The 19,500-nt window shown below is 38.3% G+C and overlaps 1 protein-coding gene across 1 annotated transcript in view; it reads right to left on the reverse strand.

The window, feature by feature from the left end:
* LOC124776432 (mediator of RNA polymerase II transcription subunit 14) overlaps positions 1-19,500 on the reverse strand; it is a 180,921-nt gene that overhangs the window by 4,659 nt on the left and 156,762 nt on the right. Inside the window, 5 exon segments of the mRNA XM_047251426.1 lie at positions 5,646-5,906; positions 12,001-12,135; positions 12,356-12,463; positions 12,466-12,507; positions 15,984-16,142. Coding sequence (XP_047107382.1) covers positions 5,646-5,906; positions 12,001-12,135; positions 12,356-12,463; positions 12,466-12,507; positions 15,984-16,142 — 705 coding nt within the window.

Consider the following 19,500-nt stretch of genomic DNA (forward strand, 5'->3'; position numbering starts at 1 on the left):
ACAGCAAATTTCTATTGTTAATAACTTTAGTTCTAGTCAAGTTAACTTTTTGTATAAAAAATAAAAACAAATAATTAACATTGTTACAAATTCTAATATGACGTTTACTAAAATGACTTAAAGGGGACTTATTTCAGACAAAATAAACAAATTATTGAAAAAGAAATCTGATTATAGCCTTCACAATTAAAAAAACACCATACAAATAGTGAATCTAATAAATACCAAAATCTGGCATCTACAAAATACAGAGCGACAACTGCGATAAACAATACATCACAAACTGGCAATAACTTTTTAATTGTGTCAGAAAGCATTCTACTGGTACTACACATACCAAATTATAGCTTGGCCAAACTCTTGATGAACATAATGACTCCCAAGGTTGCATTTCTAACATGAAAATTTTACACAATGCATCTAAAGGTCTATTTCTTAACACTTTAGAAGAAACCAAAATTTAGTCTGATTACAAAAACACACCCTCATCTATTATATATGAGCAGCTATATACTTCAAACCCAAACATTTCTTTGAGGTTTTTGATGATATTCTTTATATTGCTTATTCTGATGTCTTTTTTTAATGACTCTACAAGTCTATTTTACACACTTCTCCACACATTTTTTTTTAAATTGTGGTTCATATTTATTGTGCTTCTGTGTTATTTAGTTTAGATGTAATGGCTCATGAAATATTTTTCTTTAATTTAATATTATTTTCTTACGTATTTGTATAATATTACTACACTGTATAAATAATTGCCACAGGTCAATCATAGCACTGAATTTCTAATTTATACTTGTTCTTCATGGAGTCATCTTAATTTATTACTTTCCGATGTTAGTTACTGACTAGTTATTACATTATATATTTTGTAAATATGGGCACACATTTTCCTTTAATGTTGCTAGTGTATTAAAATTACAGTTATTTACTATAGATCGACACGTACATTAATGGGTACTGCTTATTTATATCCTGGGACCGGATCTATGGAGCGTAATCTATTAAGCTTCCTTTATCGATGTTTGTGGTTGCTTCAATGGAAACCACACAAGATCAACATCCACTAGCTCTGTAGAAACCAACAACATCTAGAGGCCAACCTACACACAACGAATATAATGTTTGTTTGCTTCCTTTTTAAAGTTCTTAGTATATTTATTTGACAATTGCTGTATTAACAGGCTGTTTCTTGTTTATTACAAAATTATTTTACATTATTTTGATGCTCTACGAACTAGTAAGTACATAGATTTGTACATAATTCCACCGACTCATACATGATTGACTAATACTGACATTATGCTGCCAGCTGTAGCCGAGCCTCCAGTATTTAATAAACAGCAGTATTGCTCTCTCCAGCAGTTGACTTTCTTCTTTCAGCAATTCCTGCTCCATGCACACCCTTTGTCCATCAATATGGGTGTATCTGTTTTGTAATTTTGCAGCTAATTTTAAGTTATTTTTATGAATCCCTCGAATTTATATCCTCCTCTATATTACAGATGAAAGTCTGAAGATGAACATGTAAGGATCAAAACCAGTCACCTTTTAATAAACGTGCCTTGCAATCTAGACTCTTTTGTAATTAATTTCAAGTATTACATAATGAACACTGGCTTTCTTCAGCAATGTTTTAAAAAAATAATTAATTTGAATTCAAATGAATTTCACTATGGCAAAATTAATCTATAATTTTGCTCTTTAGTGAAGGTGAGTCAACAGTTACAACACACTTGATCAACAAATCATATACACGGTCCAGTCACGTTAATGTGACCACCACCTATGTTCGGTGTCAACATGCAACAACCACTCAGTTTGCAGCTCTAGCAGTGGCGGACATATAAAGCGTTTCGGGTGGATGCAGAAAACATCTGTTGAGCAATTGATCATCCAGATGAACCAAAGTGTTAGCAATAGTGTCTTCTCAATGACTGTTCGAAGAATACCGCACAGCAGGCACCTAGTTCAACCACCCACACTTATAGCCATGGAGGCTGGAATTTGCACACCAGCACCACTACTGGATGTCCAGTGAGTGGCCTTTTCAGATGAATCACTTTTTATGCTACCCTGGACAGATGGCTGTTGGATCATTGGAAGGGTCCAGGCTGGAGGAGGGAGTGTTAAGGTTTGAGTAATGTTTATGTGGCATTCCCTGGGTGACCTTGTCATTTTGGAGGGACAATGGATCAACACAAGTATGCATACATCCTTGGGGACCATGCAGTTTTGGAACCCTACACCGCACCATCACAGTGCATCACTGATGGTTCTCTCTCTTATTTCAGCACCTCTTACACCACTTTCACCTATGCCTCTGGATCCGGTTGCTGCTGGCTTTGATCTAATGCAGTTTATTCAGTTTCAGAACTACCAAATGTCGCAGTTGATGACCACAGTCTAGTAGCTCATTAATGCACAAGCCACTGCTGCATCAACTCTGCCACAACAGCCAGCCACATCCACGGCATCACCTCCATACATTCCATTGTTCCAAGCATTCAATAAACAATAAGAGGAATGGAACGAATACTATGGTCAGTTCGACGCTCACTGTGCTACACATCAAGTACAAGGTACTGTGAAACTTCCTTATGTCTTCTAAACAGCCAGTACAGGAGTTTATCATCTTGCTCGGGCATTATTCCCAACTAGTAGGCCAGAGTTGCTAGTTTCCTCCTCATTAACTATTGCAAGGATCTGGTAAAGGTTCCTGCAGCTCGTTACAAGTCCTTTTGACTGTGGAAAAAGCTAGAACAGACATACTGTCTGTGGGAGACTGAACTTCAGGATTTGATATGACAATGTCATTTTCAGTGTGGCTGTGGACAGTACTATGGTAATGCAATGATTCGTGACGCACTTATGTACGATGTGCCAAACAGTACGATTTGTGAACAAATTCTCAAATATTCTGTTCCTGCTTTGAAACAAACATTACAAATTACTGAAAATCAGGGCTCCTGTGATAGTACCACGGAAAACTTTGATGTAGCTCCCATTCGTAGTATAACACAAAGAGACAAACAGGTACGACCTTGCACACTGTAGTTGGTTAACTACAGTGTGCAAACGGGTCACCATGCTGAGGCCTGACTAAACAAGTTTCAATGCGAGTGCCTGCTGTGAAATTGTGTCCCTGCTGCTTTTACATGCAAAAAAGACAAAATTGCCCTTCGCGAAATGTGACCTGCTTTGTTTGTGGAAAGTCAGGTCATGTACAGTCTGTATGCTTGCAACACAGAAAGAACTCTCCTCATGTTTGCTCTCATAAGTGCAGACCATATTCTCACTTAGTGAATGCAGTTTTTCCTACACGAGCTACTGTTACGAATGCATGCAAATTCTGACTCTCTTTCTCGCCTTCCTGTTTGTCCTGATTCTGAATTCGATGCTACTGCATCATCTTGCTGTCAGATTGATGCGCAGGACACCGGACTTTTACAGACTTTACCACTGCACTATAGGAAAACTGCTCAGGCCACAGAAGCAGACCCTGACTTGAATCTTTTGTTGCAATATGCCTGTACCGCTTGGCCTTGTTCAGTGAAAACAAATTCAGAATTCTTTTGCGCATCGATATTTTGCTCATCGGCATAGCCTCTCAGTCCAGCACAGTGCGATTTTATTGCAAAGTGAATGGACATTCGCATGTGCTTCTTCCTAAAATGTTGCAAAAAGATGTGTTGCAACTGCTCCACCAAGGACATTGGGGAATTGTTTGCATGAAACAGTTACCACATTGGCACTGTACTTGTCCGGGCATGGATGCCCACATTGAACAGATGAAGTCACAGTGCTGCACTTGTGGTGAAACTCTATTGACCCCACCACAAACATTTTCTGCTTGGCCAAAGTCTCTATCACCATGGCAATGAGTGCATACTAACTCTGCTAGCTCCTTTTGGAACATTCATTGGATTACTGTTGTGGACTCTTTTAGCAAATATCCGTTTGCAGTGTCCACAAACTAAACTACATCGTGTATACCATTCAGGCTTTGTCACCTATTTTTTGCTTGGAAAGTTTGCCTGAAGAGTTGGTTACAGACAATGGACCACAGTTTACGGCTCAGAACTCTGAACAGCCAATGGTATCACTTGCCTTACCAGTGCTCCATTTCATCCTCAGTCGAATGGAGAAGCTGAACAATTTGCATGCAGTACGTTCAGGCAACAGATGAACAAATTATGTGCATTCCACATATGGGAGCAAGTACTGTTCTTCCTTGCAACATACTGCTCCTAACCCTTCAACGGTCTGTTGCCCGCAAAGCTTCTACATCACCAGCACTACTGCACGCTGCTCCAGTTGCTGCACCCACCACAGAGCATGATGCCTCCCACATTCCATGGGTATTGCTTTGTGTCTAAAGATTCAATTATTTTCAGAGTTTTTGGTTGCAATAAGCACTGAGAGAGAGGAACGATTTTTTTTGAAATTTGGGCACTTCAATGTACTATATTCAGGGTCCTGCTGGATTGTTGTGCCACCATCAGAATCAGATTTGTGCTTTTCAACTGTGAGATTCTTCTGCAGATTGTCTGTCTCCAGATTCATATCCTACTGGGATCTTGTGGCTGGTGCAGCCACCCCCGTGGGCCTCTTCAGCACCACCTGCAGAACCGATGGAGCTGGACCCATTGCCTCCGCCACTGTAGCAGCTCAACTGCCTCACACTGGTCTCGGGGCCCACTGTTGACTCAGCGCCGTTGTCATTGATGCGCTCTCAGTTTTTTGTCTGACTGGCTCAGGAAAAGGGTGGGTGCCCTTTCGGAGGTTTTCCAACCAACGTTCCATTGGAGTGCAGGATGGTCGTCGGGGCATGCCTGGGGGCTTGGCATCAGTCCCAACTGCAGCTCCCAGCTCCTCGCACCACCCATCTGTCTGTGCCCCCCCTCCCCGTTGTTGTAAGATGGCTCCCTACACAAAAACAGTACGGCATTTGGGAGGGAGGAATGTGCAGTCCTAAAGCATCGACTACACACTCACCACCGCAGTACTGCGAAATGGCATAAGCGCCCCCTGTCGACACACACTGGTTGGCCCAGTTCAGTCACAGACTTCAAGAGCATCTGCACCAATTAATAGGAAGACATTACTTAGCCTGCATTCTGTGAGAAGTAATGGAGAGTAAAGTACTTGTATGTAGGAGAAACAGGAATCCAGTTATGTTATGTTTTATCTTCTTTTTAGAAATAAAGTGTTCAATTAATCTTAAAGTGTTTTGTAAAGATCATTTCAGATTTCTGCTACTGGCCATTGCAAGTTTTCTCCTTCCTTGTTTGTGTCAGTGCTGACTCCCACAGTAGCCAACAACACAATCTATCTTCTAAAAGCTTATATTCTCTGCTCAACCTGAGTTTTCCCTTTCACAGTGAATTACACACTAACATGCAATGCTACAGTCACTCTACATCTGTTCTTTCATAACATTTACCACTTCTACTACCTAACTTCATTGAGTGATCTAAATTATCTCCATCTCTCATTAACATTCTTCTCGAGATTTATCATTTTGATGAAATCATCTTGCATTATAAGGCAAACAGCCATGCCATCCTTAAGTGTGTAAAGCAACATAAAGTTGGTGTATCATTAAATAGGGATGAACATATTTAAGATACCCTTACCTGTGATGGAGGTTCTGAGGGTAGCACAAGACTTGCTAACAAGTCTCGAACTGCAGGGAATAGTGAACATTCTCCTTGGCTGGCTCCAAATTCTGCAAATCTCTTCAATTGATGGTTTGCAGCTGTAAGTGCAGTGGCTGGACCAGGATCTCTTTTCTCTGCTACTTGTGTGACATTTGTAGTTACATCATACACAAGAGGCAGAACCAGTGACGGTGGCTCCATTCCTGGTGGGTACACCCCCACACGTATAATCTGTAGCTGTAACATGAATCAGTGGCATTTTGGGTCAAATGAATGACTACTAAATGTAACAATATGTTGGTATTCATATAATAATTACATGGCAAAAGTTTGAGTGCTTCAGACAGCGAAGTGAAGCTGGCCTCAACCCAAAAGATGGTTTGAACTTCAGTGATTTACTATGCAGGTTTCTAGTGTAGGTCATGTGCTCTTGCCTCCTCCTGATCTTCAAAGTGACTCATCCAGCCATTATAGGGAGAACTACAGTTTTAACATGGATCCCATATTTGGAACAGTTATTATACGTTTCAGCTCATATATGTATTTTGTCATGTAGCAGACGTTTACCAGTCATCGTAAGTGTTACTAGATTTTCCACTATTTGATACAGGAAAGAGACTGTTTATCTGTTCATAAACCACCTTGAAGCTATACTGGCCTATTTGATAACGAAAAACAAAGTAGTAGTGGGTTTCTGGTGACTTCCATGTAAACTTTCTTAAAACCTCTCCTAGTAAAGAGTTTATCAGAGCCAGTAATAATATCATTGAACTTAATTCCCACTGTAAACTTTGTAACAAGGGCAGATAATTGTTCACAAACAACCACTGACACTATCTTCATAGAAAGGTCCAATGAACAAAATTATATAACAAAATCAATAATAATATTAAACAGCAAATAAAATCAGCCATGTCTGTCAGTCAGAAACAGTTACGATATTCATGCTACAGCACATTACAAGATATACAGCAAAATATTGAAGTTGATAATATGGTCATCAAAGCAAATACATTATGCGAAAAAATAATCACATCAGACAATAAACTAAAGACAATATGGGATATACTGAACAAGGTGACTGGTTGAACCACACCTGAAGAGGGGCAGATGGCATTGAGAGTAAATGATACATTGGTAATACGTGTGTTCAGTGTTGCAAAACTTTTTAACACCCCTTTCATAACTGTTACCAAGAAGATGGGGTTGTAAGGTCCAGCAGGTGCTCCCATGGAGTACTTAAGACCAGTCATTACACATATCTTCAATAATATGAATATGACCCTCACTATCACAGTAGAAGTTATATTCACCATAAAATCTTGAGTTTAGTAACATATTAAGGTATCTGTGTAACCAGTTGTTTATCAAGGGAACATTTCCTGAATGGTTGAAATATGCCGTTTCAGAAAGGAGATAAGGAATACCATCAAATTTCCGTCTAATTTAACTTTTGCAAGAAATTCCCAAAAATTTTAGAAATGTTAATATACATTCGGCTTCTTAACCACCTGACAGTAAATAATATATTGTCAAAGTCACGTTCCGATTTCTAAAGGGTTCTGACACTGAGAAAGCTACCTGCACGTACAGTGAAAATGTAATTAATTCATTAGACAATAAATTACAGGCTACTGGCATATTTTGTGATCTCTCAAAGCTATTTCACCTTGTAAATTACAATATCCTTTTAAGTAAATTAGAATATTATGGTGTAACAGGAAATGTTGCAAAATGGTCAAATCCTCTATTTCTTACTGGAAACAAAGTGTGTCATTAGGAAAGAGACATGTATTAAGCTATCAGGCATCATCCAACTGGGAACTAATTGCATGTGTTCCCTACAATGTTCCATCCAAGAACCATTACTTTTTCTTGTTTATATCAATGACCTTTCATGAGTAACATTACCAGACACTCAGCTTGTTTTGTTTGCAGATGATACAAACATCATAACAAATAGCAAATTAAGTGTCGTTTCAGAAACACTGCTACATGAAATTTTCATGGGTACCAACAAATGCTTCCTAGCCAATTCCTTGTCCAAAAAACAACAACAACAACAACGCTACATGCAGTTCAGAACTTATAAGAGGTTTCCCAGCTTCAAACGCTTAAAATATGACAAAAACAAATAGAAGAAGTGGGCAATTTTAAATTCTTGGGATTACAACTTGATAGTAAAATCAAATGGGAGGAGCACAATGCTGAAGTGCCTAAACAAACCTCTATCTGCAATGCAAATGCTGTCAGGTATAGGGGATATAAAAATGAAAAAGCTGACATACTATGCTCACTTTTATTCCATAATGTCATAAGGGATTAGTGTAACTGATCAAGACAAGCTTAAATTTTCTGGTTCCAAAATTGTTTAATATGAAATATTGGTGGTGTGAACTCAAGAACATCCTGCAGAAGCCTGTTTAGGGTCCTACGGATATTGACTACTGCTTCCAAACAGGTTTATTCCTTGATGAAATTTGCCATTAAAAATATCTCTCTTTTCCAAAGCAACAGCTCTATTCATGAAATTCATACTATAAATAAGAACAATCTTCACAGATATTTAAAGTCACTTACTTTGGTCCAAAAAGGCATCAATTATTCAGGAACAGACATTTTCAATAACTTTCCAGCAGTTATAAAAAGTTTAACTATCAACAAATTTCAATTTTAGACAAGGCTAAAAGATTTATTGGTGGTTAACTTCTTTTACTCCACTGCTGAAGTTCTTAGTAAAATCAACTGATATGAGTGTGTGTTACTAATAACATCAAATAATGTATTAATACATTCTCACTTCTGTACAAACTCAGTGCAGCAAAGTGATCATTGTATATATATGTTGTAAAATGGTTCTGCAATTTAGAATTTATTACCTTTTAAATGAATATGTTTAAAATGTTTTTGACTTATTCTACATCCATGACAATCATTTACAAGGGATCTGTGTAAGGTATATCAGCATTTTTGTTTTTCAGTGTAAATATTTATTGTGGATTCTTGTTTTTCTGATATGTTCTACACTCTGGAGGATCACTTCACCAAGGATCAGCTGGAATGAAAAGTATATCTAATCTAAGTAAATGAGTAGCAGGTGAACTTGGGGTTACCTGACGAAACTTGTTGCTCACACATAGTGTTTTTACCTCCACACACCAAACATCTTCACACTATTTAGTAATGGCTCATCTGAAATATTTCTACTGATAATGAATACCAGAATTAACTACGTGAGCTGTCTCGAGCTGAGGACGGGAAAGTCATGGGCTCTCTTTCAAGTAGTATATGCAGTCTATTGCATCCATTTGCAATCACTGTAGAATATCAACTATATTTTCTTTTTAAGTAAGTAGAATGGAGACACTTGGAAAGCACCACTACACATAATACAAGCTCAGCATTAAAGTAGTGAACAATGTTCTTAAGTCTTGGAGAGAGAGAGAGAGAGAGAGAGAGAGAGAGAGAGAGAGAGAGAGAGAGAGAGAGAGAGAGAGAGAGAGAGAGGGGGGGGGGGGGGGACCAGCAGACAGCTCTGTTATTCTGATATACAAAGCTAGTACAGGAACAGTACAAATCATGTTACGTTATTGCAGGAACAAATTATTTCTAACCTAATAACAAACAACTGAAGAAAATAAAGCTACTAGCCTTGCTCACCACAAATAAAATTCGCTGTAGTGGTTGAAACACACAATATCTCAGTGACAGGAGGTAAGATTAAGTGTGAATTAGTAGAAACTGTCATGAAAAATTAACCTACGTCTCTTATCCAACGTCTTATTTTGATAAATAAATAATAAAAAAACAGTGTAACTGTTAACAACATTTCAGAGGAACATACGTTTCCCACTCTAAAAATCTTTAAGTGTAAAAGTTGAAAGGCCAGACAAAAAGCTTCACAGAGGATGTACTTGTAGAAGTTTGAAATGCTGTCGTCATAGTTCGTTAATTTAGCTGGAACTTTAAAGCAGCAATGAAGAAAATGGCCAGAACACTGACACTACGCCATTGATTTTATGGCAAGTAAGTTCCATGGATTGACAGCAGAATCTACTGAAGCAACTGATGAAGCCACAACTTAAAGCCCCTAAGATTCAATATAGAATTTATGATTTCATACAGTACTTAGTAAGAAACCTTACTTTTTAAAATTCAGTAAAACAGTCTTGATGGCAACAGATGTTTATTTTGGTTGGCAACTGGTTTCAGGTTTATTTTGGTTGGCAACTGGTTTCAGTCTATAATTTAGACTGTCTTCAGGCTGTAGGGGCCATGATGGCAGCTGGTGGCAGTGGATGGAGCACAATCTGTGAGAACACAGACATCCACTTCAGTTGACGTCTGTGTTATTACGGATCTTGCTCCACACACCACTACCAGCTGCTATCATGGTGTCTACAGCCTGAAGATGGTCTAAATTATAGACCAAACCCAACTGCCAACCAAAATAAACAACACTTGCAATCAAGACTGTTTTATTTAATTTTAATATTTTACTCCAATCGTTGTTCACTAACCACTGACGGAATATTTTCTAAAATGTTATGTTGCTATTTGTTCTAATAACTTGCAAGCATGCAAAATGTACACTTACATTTCCCCAGTATCAACAATATTCTGAAACAGAGTTTATCTCTGTGCCCCTGCTTTGTTAGCAGTGGAGCTCTATCCACATTAACTAACATGAGTGTCCTTGCTGGCCAGCAATTATATTATGCCAGGCAAGTATTAAATTTGAAGCATACAAATATGTATACAATAAACTTTGAGTGGTTTAACACTTGACAGTACCAGTACAATCAAGAACCAAGCAGGTTTAATATTTTCTCTTCTGGCTTCCCATAGGTGCCCCTCAGTCTCAGAGGCTGACAATATTTAAAACAAAGATAACTGATCACGCCCGCAACAATCATGCCATAAATTATCTCTTATGTGGATAATCTTTAATTTGGGACGATTTTAATTACCCTAATACCTCAACATACACTGACGAGCCAGAACATTATGACCACTGCCCACCATGATATTGATTACCATCGGCTGGCACTGCAGGTATGTGACATGATAAGGAGAGTATACAAGCTGAGCAGAGATAAATGGGAAATAATTCTAGTGATGATACAATCCATAAATTGGGAAACCCACTGATGTACGTGGCTTTAATAAAGGACAGACTGATATGGCCCAGAAGTTGGAAGGAGCATCTCAGAAATGACAAAATGGTTGGCTGCTAATGTGGTGAACACTTAAGGAAAGTGGTTGAAGAATGGTGAAACAACAAGTAGGATGTCCACACCTCATCACAAAATATGGAGGTTGAAGGCTTGCCTGATCTGTAAAGCAGGGCAGTTGATGACCTGTAACAGATCTGATGACAGAGTACAATGCTGGTGCAGGCATTAATGCTTTGAGGTACACCGTTCAGTAAACATAGTTGGATATGTGGTTCTGCAACAAATGAGCACCATTTGTTCTAATATGGACCCAACAACATGGTCAATTATGAATACAATGGACAGGGTATCATCAAGATTGGACTGTGGAACAGCAGAAATGTGTTGCCTTGTCAAAGGCATCATGTTTATTGCTACACTACGGTGATTGTCATGTTCGAATATGCCATTATCCTTGCAAACAGCTGCTTGAAATAACCACTGTGGCCACAGACATAAGCTTGAGAGGTGACTATTATGCTGTGTGGGACAGTCATTGCTTCCATGGGATCTGTGGCAGTAAATGAAAGCACCACGACAGATGTGGACTACTTAAACATTATTGTTGTGTTTTGCATCACTTCATGCTTGATGTCTTCCTCACCAGTGATGGTTATCTTCCAGGCAGATGACTTCCATGAAAAAGGACAGAATCATGCTAAAGGACAGAATCATGCTAAAGGACAGAATCATGCTAAAGGACAGAATCATGCTAAAGGACAGAATCATGCTAAAGGACAGAATCATGCTAAAGGACAGAATCATGCTAAAGGGCAGAATCATGCCAAAGGACAGAATCATGCTACAGTGGTTTGAGGAACACGATAGTGGTGTATTGGTCACCAAATTTGCCTGATCTGAACCTGATGGAACACATCAGGCATCCTATTAGGTGTCTGCCCCAGTCCAAAAATCACCACCAGCGAATGTTGCCTCATATCTCTGCATACCTATCATGAACTTGTTGATCCATGACATGCAGAATTGCCCCTGCACTGCATTCCATAGTTGGATCAACATGCTATTCAGCAGATGGTTACAATGTTTTGGCTCATCAATGTACATAAAAGAAAAAAAAAAGTTAGTTCCAAGTACAATAAAATTCTAGAACTTACAAAGAACAATATTTTATTCCGGCACACAAGAACACCAGGTTGTCCAACAGGTACAATGTTAGTAGCAGAAGGTGGAATTCGTAAGCACCACTGCACGGCCCATTTGAACTGCTGTTGCTGAATCAGACTGGGCATCTGTAATAACATGGCCAATAAAAGACAGTATCAATAGCAACATGGGAGTAAAAAATCATTTTATAAATCAGGCACTAAGAGTAAGGTACTCTCCTGAAGTGTAGACAGCACATTTTAATTTGATTGAAGTATTTGACAAAACAATGGAAAATCACTGAAATGTAAAAACTTTGATCTGCTAAATTACAGAGCAACTTTTAATGCATGGTCAGTTACTCACCAGTTCTAACCTCATTATTTGTACAAAGTCTTTCAGAACATTTAAAGGTACATTCAACATGCGACCAAACCCTGAGAGTGAGTTAGGTTTGTATGGAGGTGCTGCAACCCCCCCCCCCCCCCCCCCCTTGTATCAAAGAACTTCTCTATAACCTGCAAAGATACGTTTTGAAACACATTTTAATTTCAAAGAAAATGACACCCATCACAATAAAAATTAAATTGCTATAAAAGTGTGCAAAGACTCCTAATAAAACCAAAATTATATACTTATAGTATATAAGCTCAGCATACAAAAATGACGAATTATGACAGAGACTGTGACACTATGAATATTAATATGATGTACAGCTGTATACCCTGCAACTTTATAAGTACTAAAATATATCATTATTTCTGCAATAAATGGTGATGTTTAGAGTTATTATCAAGCATTAGAAGCTCTGACTGTAATTCAAGGGACAGTGAAATACAGTAGATGCACATTAACGAGAAAGGTTCAAGGGCATCAGTTCAATCAACATATTATAAACATGATTTGCAGGCAAACAAAACCGGAACTATGTAAAGGACACTGATTTTTATTACGCTGCTCTGAATCTAGCATAAAATAGCCCCTCCATTCAATTTAAAATTATATAAAACATAATTTCAACTAAAACAGACTTTGTAAAATGATTATTCAGTACCACATACTAGACATGTGCATATGTCAAGTTTCTGATATCTTTCATAAGCTTTCTATTAAAAAATACACGGAGAGGGAGAAGGAGGGGGCTAGGGAGAGAGAGGGGGCTAGGAAGGGAGGCAGAGGGAGAGATAGGGGGCTAGGAAGGGAGGCAGAGGGAGAGATAGGGGGCTAGGAAGGGAGGCAGAGGGAGAGAGAGGGGGCTAGGAAGGGAGGCAGAGGGAGAGAGAGGGGGCTAGGAAGGGAGCCAGAGGGAGAGAGAGGGGGCTAGGGAGGGAGGGAGGGAGGGAGGGAGAGAGACAGAAGGAGAGAGAGGGAGCTAGGGAGGGAGGCAGAAGGAGAGAGAGGGAGCTAGGGAGGGAGGCAGAAGGAGAGAGAGGGAGCTAGGGAGGCAGAGGGAGAGAGGGGGGGCTAGGGAGGCAGAAGGAGAGAGAGGGAGGGGATTGGGGGAGAGGGAGGGGATGGTGTAGAGTGAGGGGATTGTGGGAGAGTGAGGGGATTGTGGGAGAGTGAGGGGATTGTGGGAGAGTGAGGGGATTGTGGGAGAGGGAGGGGATTGGGGGAGAGGGAGGGGATTGGGGGAGAGGGAGGGGATTGGGGGAGAGGGAGGGGATTGGGGGAGAGGGAGGGGATTGGGGGAGAGGGAGGGGGATTGGGGGAGAGGGAGGGGATTGGGGGAGAGGGAGGGGATTGGGGGAGAGGGAGGGAGCTAGGGAGGGAGGCAGGAGGGAAAGGGAGCTAGGGAGGGAGGCAGAAGTAGAGGGAGGGAGGCAGAAGTAGAGGGAGGGAGCTAGGGAGGGAGGCAGAAGCAGAGGGAGGGAGCTAGGAAGGGAGGCAGAAGCAGAGGGAGGGAGCTAGGAAGGGAGGCAGAAGCAGAGGGAGGGAGCTAGGAAGGGAGGCAGAAGCAGAGGGAGGGAGCTAGGAAGGGAGGCAGAAGCAGAGGGAGGGAGCTAGGGAGGGAGGCAGAAGCAGAGGGGGGGAGGAGAAGTCAAGAGAGTTTATAGCAGCCTGCTATCCAGTAAAGGAGAGTGACTGTAAACCCCAAGTAAGTCATCTCATAAAGGCGTGGAATGTGGTTTGGGGAAATAAATCAGTATAACCCAGACCCACACTCACACTTTAAGTCGTCAAAAGTTAAGAGTATGATCGTATGTATAAAGCATTAAGTGATCTTACATTACATCACAAAAGAACCAGAACTTCAGAGAATACTCCAAGAGCACTGGAATTTTGTAAGCCATATTAAAATGTATAATTTACCTTAAAGTGCAAATTTGTATGTCCAGATTCACAATAAAATAGGCCCCAACCTGATATTGAGCTTTTCAGTGTAGTTTTCGGGATGTAAATTTTCTAGGAACATCACTATTGTATTACTCATGTTTGATTCTTTGTTATGGCAAATGCCATATGTGCCAGAAGATGAAACATGCACTTGAAATACAGCAAACAGTTGAAGCTATCCAATAGTGAGGAATGAAATACTTCGTTTCAAATAAATTGACTGCCTCAACGGAAAAGATTAATAAAAGCCAAATTTCTTTAGCAAACCGACAAAAATAATTTCATTGTTCGACAAGACAACTGATTTTCTGAAAACATGGAAATGAGGAAGCTGAAACTAACATATTTTAGCCTTCCATAATTATGTGAATGTATTTTAATTCAGCCATAGATACCCATTTTAGTTTCATCTGACATGAGAGCTGTAAACAAAGAGGAAGCAGCAAAATCACTAAATGTAAACACGGGTCATGTGGCGACTACCCCCTCCCTCTACAACTCGAGAGTGCTCTGTGCATGTGCAAATCTGGCAGCTTGGATGCGCCAAAAAGATTTTACCTGATAGTATATGGCTGCTTGTTGTTACTGCCGAGATAGTAACAGCCACCCTTTAAGTAGCCAAAAGAGGGAAAACGCACTACTCACACACAACTCAACTGAGCATGAGCCCGCTGATAACTACTCAAAGAACCTTATGTAAACAGTTGTAACGTCACACTCATCAGAAGCAGTTTGTTGTTACGAAGTGTTGCATCTTCGCCTTAAAGCCTTGACACATTTTTCTGTGGCAGACGCTTGTGTGTGCACTGTGTTTTATTGTTGTAATTGGCGCATTTCCTATGCACCTTAAGTTTTATTTTAGCTGCAGTAACAGGATACAGTGATATTCTTTGTTAGAGTGTCAGTTCTTACCAGTCATAATTACAAAAATTTAACTGAAACTAAAACAATGAAAAATTCCCGGGATTCTTAAAAATTCCTAGGTTTTTCCCAGTTTTCTCGCAGATGAAAAAATTCCACTTTTTTTCCTGGAAATCCCAGGGTGTATACACCCTCTCTGCTGTATGAGAACACAGTGACAGTACTGCAAACTAATTTAGACTTCTTAGCATCTTATTATCACATAATGTGAATATATTACAGAGTAACTTGTCAACATGTAGTTGTAGTAGTACTTTGGCAAATTACTATGTAACATATTCATACAATCTGATGATGATTTGTTAAGAAGTCAAATCAGTTATAATACCATAACACAAATGGTGTCATAATTGGTTTTGACTTCTTAGCAAGTCATCATCAGATAATGTGAATATATTAAATAGTAATGCATCAACATGCAACTGCTGTTGCCTGTCTTACTAAGGCGAGTTAGTATGTAACATATTCACATCGCCTGATGACAACTTGGTAAGAAATCAAAAATGGATGATACCATTTGTTTTGCCTGAGACTGCAAAATATAATAAACAAAGCAGAACAATAATTAAATGTTAAATAAATTGCCTTGCTATTTTTACCACAATGTGTCTATGTCAACACTAAACAGACTACAAGATTACTGTTTTCACAAACTAAAAATTACTATTAATAAAAATTATTCAGCCACCATCAATTGAAAATATAAGTGAATTGAAACATATAAAAATGGACACACCTGCATTTCCTCTGCAGACCACTGGTCTTTGTGGTCAGGCAGTGGTGTAACCTTAAGGTGAAGGGACTGCATAAACTGTGGATTCAACCACACTCGACACTGCAAACTGTCCACTTTGAAGTGTACAACTCCTGGCTCATTTGTGGGGACAACCGTTAACTGAAAACGCAGTTTCATAATAAATAGTAGGCTCTCATAGAAACTTGTTATGTAAATGCGACATGGTTAGTATTAAAAATAAATTTATAATAAACATATCTTGCTGTTATAAATTACTTGGTATGAGAAGCAACAACAGCTGTGATAATATATTACAACTGATGAAAACCGCAATATCTGTGTCAAAAGATTTATTAATCATGGCTAGTTTCATGAGATTACAGTCACATCTTCAGGTGACAAACTGTTGACCTTTCAATACATAATGTCTGTAAGATCTCCATAAGGATTGATAACAGAAGCCTTTACCTTCCTGCAGAAAGCTGGTGGGTCAATCCATATGAAGTGGTCCAGTGATGGTTCCTTGACCATTTTTAAATATTTTAATTTTTTTTATACGTGATTGCCCTATATTTGAGAAGTTCAAAACAGTTTTTTAAAATAATTTATCTTGCACCTTTACTGCATGGTGGCCATTTTTATTTGTAGGCGTGCGACGATTTTTCAGTATGGAGACATTAGCGAAAATTTGAATATCTCTGGACTGGGTTAATTTACAACATTGCAATTAACATGATTGTTTTTAGAAAAGTGTCCTCTACAACATTGTCTATTACACAAAATATCCTAAATTCAAAAATAACCAGTCAAAATGACCTCCAAAGTTTGGTATCCAAATTTTCAAAAATCCACTTTTTAGACCCAAAAATAACAAACAAGGAGTGATTTATGAGAGTCTATTTTTTCCTATAGTTAGATATCATACACTACCAGCCTCATATAGGGCAAGAACACTTACAAATGTTTCCTTAATTTTTTATGAATTTTTTGAAATTTGAAAATTTTCATTTTTTGTAAAGTTTGAGGTTAGTTATCTCAGGTGGGACTGAATATAAAAATATGATTTTTGCACAGTTTATACACCTATATGATAGCAACATACTGTAAAAATGTCAACATTGATATCTGACTGTGAACAAAGATATGAATTTTTGAAAATGAGGTATAGTTCACATTACTCTACAACTGATCTTATGGCTGTTGCCTATTAAATGGTTTATTGTTTCATTGCAATAAAATTTAATTGTGACATATTTAGTCAAAACTATCACCCAATATTCATTAATTTATTTATTTTTAATAATGCAATATTAGGCAATAGGAGCTCGCGCTTTTGTTCTATGGTAATAAAAATGCCCATTTACATTTAGGTTTATTGTCATTGCTGGGTGTGGTATTGTTGTAGTCAGTCTGTTCTGAAACCTCTATTAGAGTGGATGTACATACTTCATCAAGTGTGCAGAATGAGTTATATGCTTTGTTCTGTGTGTAATTTGTAATTAATTTTGAGAGATTAACTGGAATGCAATAACATGGATGAACAGTGCTCTGTTGGACAGATAGCAAGTGAAATGTGTGTCAAAACAGTTCACGGCTCAGTTTCAAAACACTTGAAAAATGTCAATGACTTTGATGAAGTTAGACAAACTTCGTTTAAATTTCGAGTAAGTTCTTTCGTAACATCAGTCTGTGAGTATCACGAGAAGAAATATATTCTGAAGTATGTATAACCACATTTTTGGAAGAGAGTGCTGTGAACCACTTAAAGTTCATAAAAAGCCTATTACTAAAGGTTTGAGGGAAATAAAACTTGAACATCTGTCCTTGTTATGTGAGAGTGAAGCAGTTTCCCAATTGAAACATAATCTGATTCCTGGAAATTCCCTGTGTCCAAATTGTGACTCAAAAATATTTGTTGTGAATCCAGAACCAGAATCAGGTAACCTTGTTAATGACATTTATATTCCTAATGAAGAAGCTGTTAGCATATTGGATTTTGCTTGTTCTAAGTTAGACATATCTCCTGCTTTGAAAATAATAAAATTAAGTAGCAGAAAAAGAAAAGCAGCTATTGACAATAAGGTACAACAAATTTCAGACAAATTGAGAAAAGACTTGGAATCATGCTTTAATAATACAGATATCAACATTATTTCTAAAGAAGAAGAAAACCTAGCACCAGCATCATCTGACACTGAATATTTGAGCTTAATAGAGAAATTAATAATTAAATGTTCAGTGACATCTAAAGAGGAAAAAGTTAAAATTTTAAGTTTGCTCCCTGACTCATAGTCAAGAGAAAAAGTAGTTCATGGATTCAACATTTCTCATCATTTGATTAAACTAACTCGAAAATCAGTGAAAGAGCGAGGCATTCTTCCAGTTTTTGAAAGAAGAAAGGAGTAGGTATAAATGAAGACACAATTAAAAAGATCCAGCACAGTTTTTTGAAGATGATGAAAACAGTAGAATGTGCCCAGATTGCAAAGATAGCAAAAGAGTTGTTATAAATGGAGTTAACAAAGCAAAAACGACTAGTGCTGTCAAATTTAAATGAACTTTATGTAGTTTTCAAAAATTCTCATCCTGAATACAAAACTGGAAGGTCAAAATTTTGTGACCTCCGACCTAAGTGGTGTATTTTGGCTGGATTCTCAGGGACACACTCCATATGTGTTTGTTTATATCATCAAAATGTCAAACTGATGATTGTGGGTGCAAAACTCAGTGATCTTAACTACAAAGAGTTACTAGATTTAATGGTTTGTGACACTAACAATTATGACTGCAAGATGAGTTTGTGTAATAAATACCCTGGTAAGGAAACAGTTATTGAATTGTTGCACGAATATGACGACGAAATGCCAGACAGTATTACCTTCAAACAGTGGGTCACAACTGACAGGGCAGAAATGATAACAGTGGTTAAATCTCAAAAAGAGTATCTGGAATCTTTAAATGATAACTTACAAAAACTCAAAAGTCGCCACTATGTTTCTAAAATCCAAAGTAAGTTTTTGAAGGACAAAAGAGCACAACTTCATGAAACTGAATGCATAGTGCTAGCTGATTTTGCAGAAAATTTTACATTTGTGATTCAGGATGCAATACAAGGGTACCACTGGGTCAATGACCAGGCAAAAGTGCATCCATTTATTCTCTACTTTAAAAATGAGAAAGATTAAGTTTGCAGTTCTTCAATTTGCATTCTAAGCGACTACTTGGAGCACAACACTTTGGCTGTACATGTGTTTCAAAAGTATGTAATAAACTACAAAAAAGAAAATTTTCCCAAGGTTGAGAAGCTGATATACTTTTCAGATGGAAGTGGTAGTTAGTATAAGAACAAAAAGAATTTTTCAAATCTGTGCAACCACAAAGTAGACTTTGGGTTGGAGACTGAATGGCACTTTTTTGGCATCTTGCCATGGTAAAAATTCATGTGATGGAGTAGGAGGTACAACAAAATGTGAAGTAAGTAAAGCCAGCTAACAAAGACCAACCATAGACCAAATTC

The sequence above is a fragment of the Schistocerca piceifrons genome, chromosome 2 (genome assembly GCF_021461385.2).
Source record: "Schistocerca piceifrons isolate TAMUIC-IGC-003096 chromosome 2, iqSchPice1.1, whole genome shotgun sequence".
Classification (NCBI taxonomy): Eukaryota; Metazoa; Arthropoda; class Insecta; order Orthoptera; family Acrididae; genus Schistocerca; species Schistocerca piceifrons.